Here is a 15,671-nt window from a genome sequence, read left to right on the forward strand (position 1 = left end):
AGGTTCCACCAGTCCAGCTCCTTTCTTATGCAGAGTAGAAGTGGAATCATGAAATGCAAGGGAGTGAAATGCTGCATCCAGACTGTTTTTAGGAACCATTGAATCTTCCTCATGTGTAATTTGGCCCATGAGAGCATTGGGATCGTAGATGTCATGAATCCCAAGATGCGTAGGAATTCCTTGGCAGTCAGAGACTGAAGTGGTAAAATGCTCTGGAAATGCACAGTCAGGTACAGCAACTTTTTTGCAGGCAGTGAAGCCTGGATTTTGTTTAGATCCTGCAACCCAAGAAAATGTGGTCTTGGGAGGGGATCAGCGAGGACTTTTGATAGTTAATAGAGATGCCTAGGCACTCCAGAAGACAGATAGTGAAGGTACAATCTTTCTGAAGTCGATCTGAGGACTGGGCTTGGATTAGAAGATCATCTAGGTAAGGGAAGATCTGAATTCATTGCAGTCTGCGAAATGCTATGACAGGAACCAAGGATTTTTTGAAGACCCTTGGTACCATAGATAGACCAAAGGGCAAAGCACAAAACTGAAAATGTAATGAAGCAACAGAAAAATGCAAAAATTTCCTGAGCAAAAGTTGAATGGAGATGTGAAGAGAAGTATCTTTGATGTCTAAGGACACCATGAATGCTTGAGGGAGAATCAATGGAAAAAGAGATGGCAGTCAGCATCTGGAAAGGGGGAACTTTTAGGAAGGTGTTCAGATGACAAAGGTCAAGGATGGGTGTCCAAGGGCCATTCTTCTTGGGAACTAAAACATTGTGGAACAGAAATCTTTCCCTCATTGGGATGGAGGGAACTCTTGGATTGTCCCCTGAGAAAAAAAGGTCTGAAATGACCTGAGAAAAGAAAAACATTTGTTCTTCTGGTGGAAGTGGAATGCCTCTGAAATAAGGGTAATTTTCCCACTCCATGAAGTATCCTCTATCCTCTCTGGATGATGGAGAGGACCCGAGAGTCCTAGGTGATCCAACTGCAAGCAGCAAGAGACTGAGATAGACAGGGGGTGGATGGCCCTGGAGGCAGACTGTCCCAGGCTATCGGGTTTAGAATGGGGCTGTTTAGGGGGCTGGAGTAGATGGAGCAGATTTAGAGGAAGATGATGCCTGTTTCCTAAGGCCGCTCTTGGATTTTGAGGAGGCAGATAAGACAGTTTCCTAACAAAGGCTATCTTTGCAGGATAGTTCCTTTGGAACTTGGGGACAGGGGCAACAAGAATATGCCTGTGGTCCTGCAGCTCCTTACCTTTTTCCTGTAGGGATTTGAATAACTCTGCAGCTAAGCTACCAAATAATACTTTATTATCTAGGGGACGTCCATCAATTTGGCCTTGAAATCATCAGGTAAGGGCTGTAACCTCAGCCAACGATATTTCCTAAGAACTGAACCAAAGGCCGCTGCCCGAGACATCTGCAGTACTGTAACCGCACTTAATCAAGTGCCTAGTTACCTGGGCAGATGAATTAAGGATAGCTGCCACTATAGCCTTGGCAGGGGAATCCAGGAGCTTTGGAAGAAGTTTCCCTGCATCGGACAGGACAGCCAAGGAGTATTTGGCCATGTGGGTCTGGTAACTGATTGCCCAGAAGGCTAGAGTGGCAGAGATGTAAACCTTTTTTCCCAGCCTCTCCATGACCTTGCTCTGTTTATCAGATGGAAGTAGGGAAGTGGAAGGTAACAATTTCAAAGTCTTCTCAGCTGAAATTGGAATGGTAACTAGGTCTGCAGATGGAGCTTTGAACAGGAACCTGGAGTCCTCAGGCACCTTATAGAAGCTGTCTGGGTGCTTGGGAGCTGGGGGCTGAGAGTCTGGGCACTTGGATGCCAGCGTAAAGGCATCCAGGAAGGCAGGCAGAACTGGAGGGATAGGAGAGGGTGATGGGGAATCCATTTGTAAAAGGTCGTAATACCTCTTGTGTATCAGAGACTTGTGAGCAGTCCCACAAAGAAATTCTCATTTCTCGCCTTTCTATAACTAGTAGAGTCCGTTTTTCAGATTTTGCAGTATTCTGGACAGTTTTGTAGTTTCTGTGTTGCCCAGACCTTACTAAGATAAAAAAGGAAGCTTCTCTGTTCATCAGTGAGAGTGGTGAGCTTTGAGCAGCCTATCTGTCGTTGCAGGAGTGGTTTCAGCTCAGAATCTGTAGTTTTATTGGCCATTTTGGGCTATTTCTATCCCTTTCATCTTTCTGTTTAAAAACCTGAGTTTGTGTTTTTTGCACTTGTATTACCTCATCAAGATCCTGCCTGGGTGTCCTGCAGAGTTCTACAGCAGCAGAGAGAGGAGAGAAGAGAGATACTTTGAGTGGATTAAGTACCTCTGGTTTGCTTTTTATTGCTTATTTTCACTAACCTCACTATTACAAGCATTTTTCATTAACTTTGCAACTTATTTGAACTGTTTTTTGAATTCTGTTACTGTTTGCACTTCAACTGATCATTTTTAAGTGTTTTTCAACTGTTTAACTGTTGTTGAAAGTGTTTGTATTACTGTATCTGCTTTAATTTTCGAAAAAAAAAATCCTATCTCTGTACTTGTTTCCCACCTTTCTATAACTAGTAGAGTGCAGTTTTCAGATTTTTCTGAATTCTGGGCTGTTTTGTAGTTTCTGCATTGCCCAGACCTTACTCAGTGAGAGTGGTGAGCCTTGAGCAGCCTGTCAATGGAGGAGTGGTTTCAGCTCAGAATATGTAGTTTTATTGCCCATTTTGGGCTATTTCTATCCCTTTCATCTTTCTGTTTAAAAACCCATGTTTGCACTGTTTTGCTCATTGCGCAGCACCGTTTAACTAGGGTTAAACTATTACTGGTGCCAGAAAGTCTCTTCAAGTTTTTTCTTAGAACTAGCCAGCTCAGTTTTAAAGCACACAGACCTATTCCTCGTAGCTCAGCACTTGCCTAGAAACAATTGTAAGCATTAGATAGACCACAAATTGCTACAGCACTAGACTCTCCTTACCAAGGAAGAAAAAAAAAAAGTTAGTGCTTAAATAAAAAAGTACCTATCCAGGCATGTCCAAGGGTTATCCCCCAATGTTTTCTCCTGTCCACCTGGTGAATCTGGGCATCCTGAGGTAATGTTGCTATTGCCTCATGTACACAGACAACAGTCTTCTCCTAACACTACAGCTTGAGAGAGATACACTTGTATTGCCAAACTGGAAGCCAAGCTCACTTCAGCCAAGACTGGGCAAGTCAGTCAGGAGGAGAAGGTAAAGACTCATACCACACACATCACATAATCCTTCAAAACTTACAACCACACATAGTAACATGAAACACACATCTACATTCGCGGAGGTTCTTAAAACAAATCTGCCCAAACAGAGACCTCCGAAGCAAAAACGCAAACAACCAACACCACCAAACACAACCCAAGTGAAACAACTCACAAAACCAGTGTTCCACTCAACCCCAGCCCCTAAGGCAAAACAACGTACCCAGCACACTAGTCTGGTGAGTGGGACATCAGTATGCTTGACTATAGAGTCACCTATGACTAAACAAGGAGAAGATTACAGTTAGCTGCCCATTGGGTGCCAGGATCAGCCGCATAACGCACGCACTCGGGTCACTCCACAACAAGTACAAATATGACTCTGTCATTGTTCATGTTGGGGTGAACAACCTGAGATGTACCTCCCTGGACCACATGGAGAGAGACATGGAGGAGCTCTCAGACCTTGTAGCCCAGGGAGATATGACCCTAGCACCGAGTAGCATCCCATCACCCAGAATGATACCTCAGTACAAGGACAAAATGATTGACTTCAACAAATGGCTAAACTTCTGGTGTCATTCTAAGGGGATCCAGTGTATCTGTCAGCCTGGAATGACATTATCGACAGGCCACGATACTGGCTAAGGCTCTTGCCACCCCCACAGCGCCTATTTTAGGCATGGTTCAAATGACAAAATGACCACTGTAACTAGTACAAGCAAACAAACTCTGAGGGTAATGCTACTCAGTGCTAGAAGTCTAAACCTCAAAATCCACTCGCTCGAGTCCCTCCTTAAAATGGAGAACATAGGCATCTGTGCAGTGACAGAGATCTGGCTCAAGGCTCCTGAGAGCACCCCCACAATACCAGGCTACAATTCATACCACACCTTTCGGCCATCTAATCCAGAACGAAACACCAGAGGCGGAGGCATGTCCATATTCACCAAGGATATCCACACCTCCAGGCCCAACATAATGTATCCGAAATTCTCCAGGTGCAAGTAACACTGGGCAAGACTGCAATGCAAATTGTAGCTTGCTAGAGATATCCCACCATGTCCAAAAACTCCCACGCCACTTTTCTTAACATACTGGAAAATAGTAAGTTACAGCCCAACACCCTCATACTAGGAAACTTTAACTACCCCACCATTAACTGGGAAAACTACTCATGGTATCAGCACATTGGGCACAGCGTTTTTTGGAATTCATAAACTCCAATGCCTTGGACCAACTGATCCAGATCCCCACCAGGGGCAGTAATATCCTAGACCTGGTAATTCCCAACATGGGCAATCGGTGCTCCACACCACAGGTCAGCTCCTTGTTGGTCAGATCCGACCATAAGCTAATCACCCTAGACATCTACATCCCGCCCCAATCCCCTATTAAGGAAACCACCATAAAAACTTCTCCAAAGCCAGCTTCATGCTTCTTAAGACAGAAGTGGCTAACTTCACCACACCCATGCAGATGGACAGTAGTACTACAACTGCTGAATCCTACATCAATGCACTTAATTACCATGTTCAATCATAGCCTCACTACAGGATTTGTGCCTAACTGAATGGTGCACAGCTACGGTGATCCCGCTCCACAAATGGGGATCTACCACAGGACCCTGGGAACTACCGACCTATCACCCTGATGAGTCTGATCTGCAATGCCATCTAACGTATCATTGTGGAACTTCTAAACAAAGACATAGGTAAACCTGCAAGCTCTGGACCCCACCCAGTTTGGGTTTGTGAAGGGCAAATCATGTTTCCTAAACCTGATTGACTTCTTTGAAGCAGTCACCAAAGCCGTAGATGAGGGTAAGGCAGTTCACACAGCCAACCTAGATCTCGCCAAGGCCTTTGACACCATCCCCAACTCTGGTATTATCGAGAAGCTCAGGAAACTGGGCATAAACCCGTGTCATGCGGTGGTTGGCCAACTGGCTCACCAACAGAACCACACCATGAAAGTAGCCAATTCCAAATCCGTCTCCAGACCAGTGACAAGTGGAGTTTCACAGGGCTCAGTCCTGGGTCCCCTCCTGTTCGGGATCTACTTCTCGGAAGTCCAAGCCAACACAGAAGGCTTATGCCTAACAAAGTTCGCTGATGACAGTAAACTGAGAGCCATTACTGAATCCCCTAAGGATGTGGACATTCTACAAAAGGACCTCATTGAGACAGATGCCTGGTGTCAAGCCAAGGCCTCAAGCTCAATGCCAAAAAGTGCATAGTCATCCCCTTTGGGAAAAACCCTGTTCCAATGAACTACCATATAGGCAGTAGTCCAATCAACACCAAAAGTGTGATAAGAGACCTAGGGATAGAAGTGAACAGTAGTCTCTCCTTTGATAAACACATAACCATGGTGGTCAGAAAATCCTTCTATGTGGCATACCTAATCACAAAAGGCTTCTCATCCAGAAAAAAAGAGGTCATTGTCCCCCTCTACTCAGCCCTCATTAGATCTATTAGAGTACAATGCCCAGTTTGGGATGAACCTCACAAGACATTTCCAGCAACTAGAAAGACCGCAGAAATACCTCACAAAGAGGATCACCGGCCTCAAACAGATGCCCTATGTAGACGGTCTTATGAAACTCCAGCTCTACTCCGTCGCATATTGCCTACTCGGAGGCGATCTCTGCCTAGCATACAAAGCCATGTTAAACCCAGAGCTGTTGAACATGCTACACTTAGAAAAATCCCAATCCCTGCGGGCCACACACTCGAGACCTTAACCTTGTCAAAACAATAAAAAGAACTTGCTGAAAGAATAGGTTACTGTCCCAGAGACTCTGGAACAAACTACCCATTCATGTCAAACAGAGCACCTCACTGGTTTTATTTAAGAAAAATCTGAACTGGATGGGGAATATGAAATTTACCACGGGGATCACTTCTGCGGCTCTGCTCGGTAGGGGCACAGGTAAATAGATTTTTGGGTGGCTAAAGCCAGGGAAACGTTATGGCTAAGCTTATATGGGTCCTCGGACCGATAGCCTAGTATCTACTGATGAACCTATGAAATCCTTCATTTTTTTGAATAGTCTCCCCAAAGGAAATGTCCCCCCAGGGGAATCTGTACCAATAGATTACTCTTCTGGGTAGGCATACCCCCGAGGGGAAGCAACTTGGGTGGAGTATGCTAAAGACTCATGCTCTGAGGATTCTTCATCATCAGAAGTATCCACAGTAACCCTCTTAAAAGCTAAGGAGTGAGAGAAAGCCTGCAGATGACTAGGAGTGGGCTGGCACAGAGCCATGAAAGCAGTGAAAAGGCTTTATGAAAAAGCCTGCCAATCAGGAGCTTCCTGTTGAGGAGCAGGAGTAACATTCTTTGTTTTTTTAACTTTTTCTTCTTAGGAGCTTCCATGTGATGGAAGGTTGAAGGGCCCAACGCCAGTCTACACTCTACTATGTCCGACATTACATCCTCATGTGCTGTGATATGGGTGATGACATGACCTTTGGATATCAAGAGCTGCGGTTCCCCCTTTTCGCCCAAGTCGGACACCTGCATCTCCCTCGAGGATATGCCGGTGGACTCCTGTGGGGCTTCCACAGTGGTACCGCAGAAAGGACATCCAGCACCTCTGGGACAGCCTCGAGAGGGACATCCTGAAAAGAGAGCACAGCAGTAACATCAGGCAGAGGTTTCTTGGCCTTCTTCCCACTTGACTTGTTCTAAAGGCCCAACATCACCTCCATCTCCCATGCGAGGAGCTTAAGGTGCCGATTCTCTAAGTAGAGTTTAAGGGAAGCTAAACAGCTTCTAAAAGTCTTGGGACGAATGATGTGCAGATAACACAAGTGGTGTGATTGTGGTCTGGGCCTAGACAAAAGAGGCAGAGGTCGTGGGCGTCATTATGTGGAATCTGCCTTCCACACTGACACTTGCCCTTCCTAGCTGACATGAAATTATCACAAAACAAACAGGGTACTTATATGAATAAGGAATCACCACCAATCTGGCAAACAAATGACCAGAGCAATTGATACAGCAGGTGGCAGAGAAGTTCTGATATTCGTGCATGCTGACTTCAGCTTTATACTCAATGTCTCTATATGACCGACATACGCGGAGAGATGTGCGGTGTCACACGTACCTCGCAGTAGCATGTAAACTTTTGTATGCGGGCCAGATCTACGAGTCAGCCGGAGGCGGACTACTCCCCAGTGTGATGAATACTGAAGCATATAAATACAGGGAGATCCAAATCTTTCAGCAAATCAAACTAACTCTTTGCGTCCTTTTGCCACCAGCTCTGAAAGGAAGCCAGTTTCCAAACAAACTATTTCCAAGTGGATATCTCACTGCATTTCCTTTTGCTACAGATATCATGGTAAAAAGCCACCTGAAGCTGTCAAGACTCACTACTAGGGCCACTGCCACTTCTGCTGCCTTCCTAAAGGGAGTCCTTACAAATGACATTTTGGAAGCTGCTCCCTGTTCATCTGTGCATACCTTTACCAAACCCTACCACTTATCAGCCTTTACCAGAACTACAGCAAGATTTGCCAGTGCCATCTTGCAGAGCATCCTCTCCTCTCCATAATCTTCCTTCCACCCTCATCTCAGCATTGGGAATCATCCCACAATTCAGGACTGCAACAGTGAAACACGAAGAACATAGTACAGTAGTGTACACTTACCATAAATGTAGATGTTCGAGCATATTCACTGTTGCTATCTTCTTTCCCTCCTACCATCCCCTTTTGCCTACAACAGTAGTCTGCTTCTATCTTCTTCCCAAGACAGTGGACACTCTGGGTGTTGCCCCTGCCTGGACTAGTTTCTGCCTTAGACCCTTGCCTATTGTTCATCCTGGGGGCTCCTACTTTCTAAGGGGCAAGAAAAAAACGATATCATGGCATCGGCTGGATTGCTATATAACCAAACATACTGACGAAGGATAAAACATTAACCAGCCTAAGTAGGAGGGATATTTTTACTCTGGTAGTCGGGCCAGCCAAGGGCTTATACTGCAGTAAATCCCACAAGTCTGGACTGCAACACTGAATACACTTGAACATCCACATTTATGGTAAGTGTACACAACTGCACCTTCCTTAATCTTAGACTCTACATCTGTGGTATTCCTAGCAACCACATACTTGAGATAAAGTAAAAAGATTTCATGATGTCCTGGAAGATGCTGTCTATTAGTATTCCTCTCTCAAACTCTCCTGTAAGCCAGTCAAAAGACTGAATCTGGTTTGACTGGCAGCTTACTCCAACAATGTACCAATTTTGTTTTCTTAAAGGATAGTGATCTGTAGGCCAGCAATCAGCCATTCCTGAAAGATGTTCGCCATGACTTTGCTAGACATAACTGTTACAACTGGATTAAGCTAACTGGCTAATGGCTTACCAAATTTTTCCTGGTCCTCTCTTGGACAAAGTTACCATTCACACTATCTTCTAATTTTCAGGCACTTGCACACTATGAAATGCTTCACTGAAGATCTCTGTCTCATTTCTGAGAAACACACCATCACCCTTAGTACAGCTAGGTTCTTTTCTAACTCCTCGGTCCTTGTGTCCATCTACTGCTCTCTTCACTATGACCTGCCTCCCAACTAGTACCGGCAACCTGCCTTCCCTTTCCTTCATGAACAGGAAGGTGAAACAGTCATTTAGAAGATACCAGTTTTTTGTTTTTCATGAACTCTCCAACACAGGAACCTTATGGATGACCGACACTTGCAATCTTGTGATCAGCAGCCACAGTGGCAGTAGGCTGACAACAAGGTCACCTAGTTCAGTACCCTTTGATTCCCTTCTTGTACCACCTTCTGCCAACTCCCTTTTTGTCTGCACCTGTGCTGCCCTAATCTCCTTTTTATCTATCTCCTTGTGCTATCTTTTGCCATGACTGCCAGCCTCATGTTCATATGCAGCCATACTGAACTTTTTTATTTCTTTCTGCCCCTTTATCAAACTCTTCGACAAAGCCTCAAGTATTTGGCTCCTAACCATTCCTACAGCTTACTCATTCCTTAATTTGTCTTGAGTGCCTTAGCTCACTTTTGACATTCTCTTCCTAGTCAACATAATGCTATACCATCATCATCGTTTTTTGTGATCTCATGGTGACCCGGCAAACATTAAGTCCCCATCCCCTTTAAGCCAATGACAGCATAAGGTTCAAGTTCAGACAGTCAATATGAGCAAACCTGAACAAATTTTCCTGCATGGAGTGAATCCTGGTGCACCATATATGCAAGAAGCTATTCTCCCTGTACCTAACTTTACTAATTATTTTAACTCTGGGACATATTAGCACTGGGGACCTAATGTCATACAAGCAAGCTTCTCTTGGCTGAGCTTAATAAAACCAACACATCCCAAATGCAACAATGTAAGAAAAAAAAAGTCACGATACACAATTAACCCATTAGGAAGGCAAAGGACTTCCACAGCACACAAGCAAGAAGCAGCACTGCTAAGCACAATGATCAACAATGTTAGACTACTGAGAAAACAATCCTGAAGGTCTGGCACTGCTGTTTACAGAACGGCATCTGTATAAAGGGAAGAAGGGACAGAGAGCATAATCTGAAAGAAGATGAAAAGATTTTACAGTACCTGGAAGCTGGACTTTAAAACTAAAACTGAAAAGTACTGTGCATCATGAGAAAAGAATTAAACAAGCCATATGAAAACAAAGATACGATTCACATTCATGGTGTCAGAGAGGGGTTATTTGACCACTGATAGAGAAATACCATAGTAGAGTCCACATCATACGCATCAGAAAAGGTTCTGTATGCACTGATACAATGTCACAAATATGATCACCATAACTTGTCAGGTTTCATCATCCATTACCCTCTCCATGTGATGGTATACTACAAAATCTGTTCTGAGCTCTGTACAGACATATTTTGATGCTGTGATGGTGAATCTCTCTCAGGGTTAACAGAGCTGTCATGATGACTTTGAGATGATGTTCTTCCTCCCATTGCTTACATACTCATTGACCCATTCTCTAACACCATGATACTGACTCTCAGAATTTACACATTCCTTCTCCTGATGTATCTTTGTTTTCAAATAGCTTGTTCCCTAAACACTTGAACAGATTCATCTTCTCATTGTCAGATAAACCTTCCATAAACCCTAGGAGAAGTACAATTTCACAATGTAACAGTGGGTTCCATAAACAAGGGATTTCATTCCACTGAGGCAAGCACTGCATTCTAGTTAGTGGGCCTGAGAAAGTTACTGTGACAGGGTAAGAAGACCCCATAAAATGATAGAGAAGTATTCACAGCCACTGTGTCAGGAAGTCGTCTTATAAAATACGGGTGAAGATTCACTTGCGCTGTGTCACAGGGAGGTTTCATAAGAAAGGTATGAATTCAATTACCCTGTCTGCAGAAGACTACATAAACAAAGGAATAATTCATTGTCAACATGTTAGGTGAAGAAGGCTTAATAAACAAGGGGTAGGTATTCCCAGCAATGGTGTCCAAAAGTGGTTCCATAAACAAGAGCAAATAGGATTTACAGTCACAGCGCCAAGGGGAGTTGACACAACAAGGGGAAAGGATTTACAGTCACTACATACAAAAAAAGAGGTTTCATAAGCAAGAGGAGGGGACTTGTAGTTGTTGTCAGGAGGAGGTTTCACAAACTAGGGGAAGAGATTCACAGTCACTGTGTCAGAAGGTTTCATAAAAAACGGGGCTTCAGAGTCAAAAAAGGTTCCATAAACAAGAAGAGGTGATTCAAAATCAATGTGTCACAAGGCGGCACTACAAACAAAGGAAGTGGGTTTGCAGTCACAGCATTAGAAAAAGGTTTTATAAATAAGAGGAGTGGATTCACCATCACTGTGTCAGAAGAAGGTTTCATAAACATGGAAAGGAGAGTCAAAGTAATGGAGTTAAGAGTAGTTCTATGAACAACAGGAGGGAATTCACAATCATTGTGTCACAAAAAGGTTCCATAAAGAAAGGAGGAATTCACTGTCACTGTGTTACAGGAAGAAGGCTCAATAAACAATGGGGATGCATTCACAGCCACTGTGTCAGAAGGTGGTCCAATAAATAAGGGAAGATGATTCACTGTCAGTGTGTCAGAAGAGGTTCCATAAACAAAGGGGAGAGGATTCAGTTACTGTGTCAGGAGGAGGCTGAATAAACATGGGGATGAGATTTGCAGTCATTCTGTTACAAGGTTCCATAAAGAAGTTAAGTGGAGTCACTAATTCTGTGTCAGAACAGAAGGATAAATGGAAAGAAATTCATTGCTACTGTCACTGTGTCAGGAGGAAAAGGTGACACAAACGGGGAGGGATTCAGAGTCACTGCTTCAGTAAGAAGTTCTAAAATGTGTGGAGTGATTCAGAGGGATGTCATTCACTGTCCCATTATCACATGAGGGTTCTCTGAGAGGCTAACAGGATTAACTGCCAGGAGAAATATTCTGTAATTCCTGAGATAAAGTCAGAATCATGGTGTTAGAGAATGGGTCAATGAGCATGTAAACAATGGGAGGAAGAACATCATCTCAAAGTCATCATGACAGCTCTGAAATCCCTGAGAGAGATTCACCATCACAGCATCAAAAGATGTCTGCACAGAGTTCAGTACGGACTTCATAGTATACCATCACATGAGAAGGGGAATTGATGATGAAAACTGACAAGATATGGTGATAATTACTTTATTCATGCTTTACAAGCAGCATTAGCATGCATGCATTTCCTGGACCTTGGAACCCCTCTTTGGTTAAATAGCTTTTACGTGAGTGGAAACTGAAAGAACCAAATCAAGGACCACATGATTAAGCTAATTAGAAATTCATTGCTTTACTCTGTGCCACATTACTTAATAGATGGAGGAAACACAGAAAAGATGACTCAGAATGAAAGTGAATTTTTAAAACACAAGCACTTTAAACTCTGGAATGACAAACATCTGCAGGCCTTCAGTTGTGTGATGTCTCAAGTCTACTCACTGAACCATCACTCTTCACTTTTTCTGCTGCCTCTACAGGATGATCGAGGCTTGGCTTCCCCACATAGATGTCCTGTGTATGCAAATAAGAGGACAGAAGCTGCATGAGTCTGTCCACGTTTATGTAGTTATCATCATCCACATGGCAGAACCACCTAGGAAAAACAAAAACGAGCACAAGTTTTACCACCATCTGCAACAGTTGTACTAATAGTCTTAGTCAATGTAAACCTGCTTTGTAAAATGACTAATAGTATAATGTGTGTAATGTGCCCATTTAATTTACTATTTAAAAAGGACAGGCAATTTAAACCCAAATAAATCACCAATAAATGCAAGTGCCAACCACTAAGCAGGTAAAGCAAGCCTACTGTTTGTACACTGCCTTAACTATCCGACATGGGTCCTGTGCTTAAATGGCTGTATTAAAGTTGATGTGTTATTGGTTCTGTTCCCTGTGAGACATGGGCTACAGCCATCATCAACACCAACTTTAACTTGGCAAAGATAAAAATCAGTACTTTTTTATTTTTTTATTTATTTATTTATTTTTTTTTTTAAGTGCTCCAACACAAAGCACCAGGATGAGCAACAGAAAACAGCAGGTTGTGAATCAAACTATTACCTGGATAACTTTTTAGAAGTAAAGTAATTTCATGAATGCAATCTATGGCCCCACAAACTGGAATGAAGTGCTTGCTGCACATATATCTTGATTCGCCATCTTAGCATGTGAATGCAGGGTGCATTAGCAGAAAAGAAACAGGAAGGAACAGCTGGAGCTGGCTGATAGTTTGATAGCAAGCACTGCAGTGCATTTCCCAGGTGCTTACAGGGCATCATAGGCTCTATATGTACATTGACCAGGACCACCATCTTTCTCTAACAGACCTCCACTATCACAGGAAACAATCCCATTACAGCAACAAGCCAGATGGCTTTAAAAGGCTCTACATTATGACATTTGTAAGCAAACATAAGCTCAGGCTAAAAAGTGACTGTATTTTAACTCCGGTGTTACACCACACACGGTCACCACTGCACCAAAACACAGACATACTGACTGACAGAAATACAGTGCACACACACACAAATGGAAAGCATTTAAAACCCCTGTGAAAGAGTTTATGGATGAAGAGTGATAGATATAGTTGCGCCTGGATTATTTCACATCTATATACAAAATTACACAGATATTTGAAAAATATGGAATACCATATTTGAGATGAGGGTCGAAGACAAGATGTTTGGCTGTCTAGCTCCAGTACGCTGTCTCAAATTCCGGGTTATTAATGCAGCTTCTAAAATAAATTTGGACTCCCCAAATTGGTTTTGCTGCTTTCCTTCTCAGTGTTTATTTAAATCAACTAAACCTGTAAACTTTGAGACTTAATAGATATTCGCTTAAACTACAGTGAGGTTAGACACTGCTCAGAAACACTATACTTTACATGCAGAATGCTTCATCACTGCATACCTTTGCACCCACTTCCCTCAGTCTTGTGGGACTGTTGGCCTGCTTCATTTTCTGCCACAATGATTTTTGTCTGATAGTGCTGCAATTCAGATATGTCGATTATTTGGTTGTCAAGGGTAAGAAGCACCTACATTTCTTAATTTTTCTGACTACTTGTTGCCATGCAACTGTCATTTAGCCTGTCAGCTTTGCAAAGCAGTTGTTTTACTATCTAAACTGGAGTCTGAAACATCACTGCCTTCAGTTGTGGATAGCAAATGTCTGCACTTCTATCGTTGCTACCTTTAGTACCAGGGCATAGACTGCATAAACTTATCTTATCTGAAGTGTCAAACAACCTGTTAATGTTGCACTTGGGCAAAGACTAAACTTTTTAGTCCCTTTTGAGAATTTGAGAGGACTACAGCACTGCTGAGTTGGCATCTTACGCTTTTTCTTAGAATCAGGCAGTTTCATTTTTGTTAGCGGCTAACCTTAACAGTGCATCAGATTTCTGTTTTACTATTTATCACTACTTGCTATAAATATTGCTACATTTTAAGTTTTGCTTTTACTGCTTATGATATAAACATCTTAAACTTGAACTTGATCTACTCTACCCTTAAAGGCTTGCTGGAAACTAAATTACTCATACCAGCCTTCAACCAGGCAATGCAAAATCTAAACATTAAATCACCAAAGTACATCAAAGTGAGCATACTTGCCATATCACATTTCAAACAACATTAGTGTTGCAGTATATTTCATTTGTATTAATTTACTTGGCTTTGTTAACCCAGTAAGTGAACTGGTCCAAAGCCTTTTCAGCCATGATCTTAAGTTCCAGTTTATATAGAAGTAATGTACTTACTGTAACTGCAGATCTGTTAATAAGAAGGCGCATCTTTGGAAACCTCTAGGCCTTACACTCCAGGCATTATGACCACTATGCTGATAAAACTTTCCTGGGCTGCTTGGAATCCTTGCCCTTCCCATCAGGCACCACATATCACATACTCCAGTTCTTCCTGCTAAAGCACTCAACTGAAAGAAAGAAAAAAATGCAAGCACAGAGTTGAGGGAGGGCATGTTACCAAAGCTGGACTTTCTTTGTACAGATATATTGTTATGGTAAATAAATAAATGTCATATCTGATAAAATTTGGTCCATCTTTGGTATCTTCTAGGACAAAATCTTTAAGTAGTCCTGTTGAGTTGCTACCACCATAGACCATATGGATGACAGCAGCCCCAGAAGTAGAACTGGATCCAGAAATACTATCCAGTTTACACAACTTTGCAGAGGTACTCAGGGAAGACCAGGATATTAAATTGCAAATGTGATCTGCATATGACTGTTAGCAGAATGGAATAAGCTGGCAAAAACTTGCTTCCCATATTTGGGATTTTTTTCCGTCAGCCTCCATTTTCCCTAGTGTTTTGACTGTTAAGTCACTTAACTTGACGGTGCTTTTGGGTTTCTCCTGAAAAGAGACACTTGTATTCACTGTGGTACTTAGTTAAATAAATTAAATAAAATGACATACAAAATTTAAAAAAAAATGAGCAATGTAATTATGGATGAAGGCAGCAGGCATAGCCATAGTTCTACTGGAAATGAGCCCTGGCTTTTCATTTACTGTGACAGAACAGAGTACACTTAGCTAACCATCTGGAAAAGGTGAAGTTAAAACTTTTAGATTTGGCAAAAGATACAAATATCTGCTTATCCTACTGGAAAGGTTTAATTCTGCACAATACATAATGTATTTTTCTCAGAATGTGCTGGATTTTTAAGATCAAAAGCAGATAAAGTTAACTAACTGGTTAATATTAGATTCAGAAGCAATTTTTGGCATAAAAGATGGGTTTGTTTAAAGTCTCCACCTTTCCCTGTGGAAAAATAAGTACAGGGGGTTGACAGAAAGGGCTTGCAAATGTGAAAATGTTGATACCCAATAGAAAATGAGTATTCTAAGATAGAAACTTTACATCTGCAGCTGGCTCAAA

The 15,671-nt window shown here is 42.5% G+C and overlaps 1 protein-coding gene across 1 annotated transcript in view; it reads right to left on the minus strand.

The window, feature by feature from the left end:
* Positions 1 to 15,671, minus strand: part of RFNG (RFNG O-fucosylpeptide 3-beta-N-acetylglucosaminyltransferase) — a 437,995-nt gene that overhangs the window by 163,329 nt on the left and 258,995 nt on the right. The window contains exon 6 of the mRNA XM_044069727.1: positions 12,190 to 12,360. Coding sequence (XP_043925662.1) covers positions 12,190 to 12,360 — 171 coding nt within the window. The remainder of the gene's footprint in view (positions 1 to 12,189; positions 12,361 to 15,671) is intronic.

Source organism: Protopterus annectens, chromosome 4.part0 (assembly GCF_019279795.1).
Source record: "Protopterus annectens isolate FY-2018-M chromosome 4.part0, PAN1.0, whole genome shotgun sequence".
NCBI classification, from domain to species: Eukaryota; Metazoa; Chordata; order Ceratodontiformes; family Protopteridae; genus Protopterus; species Protopterus annectens.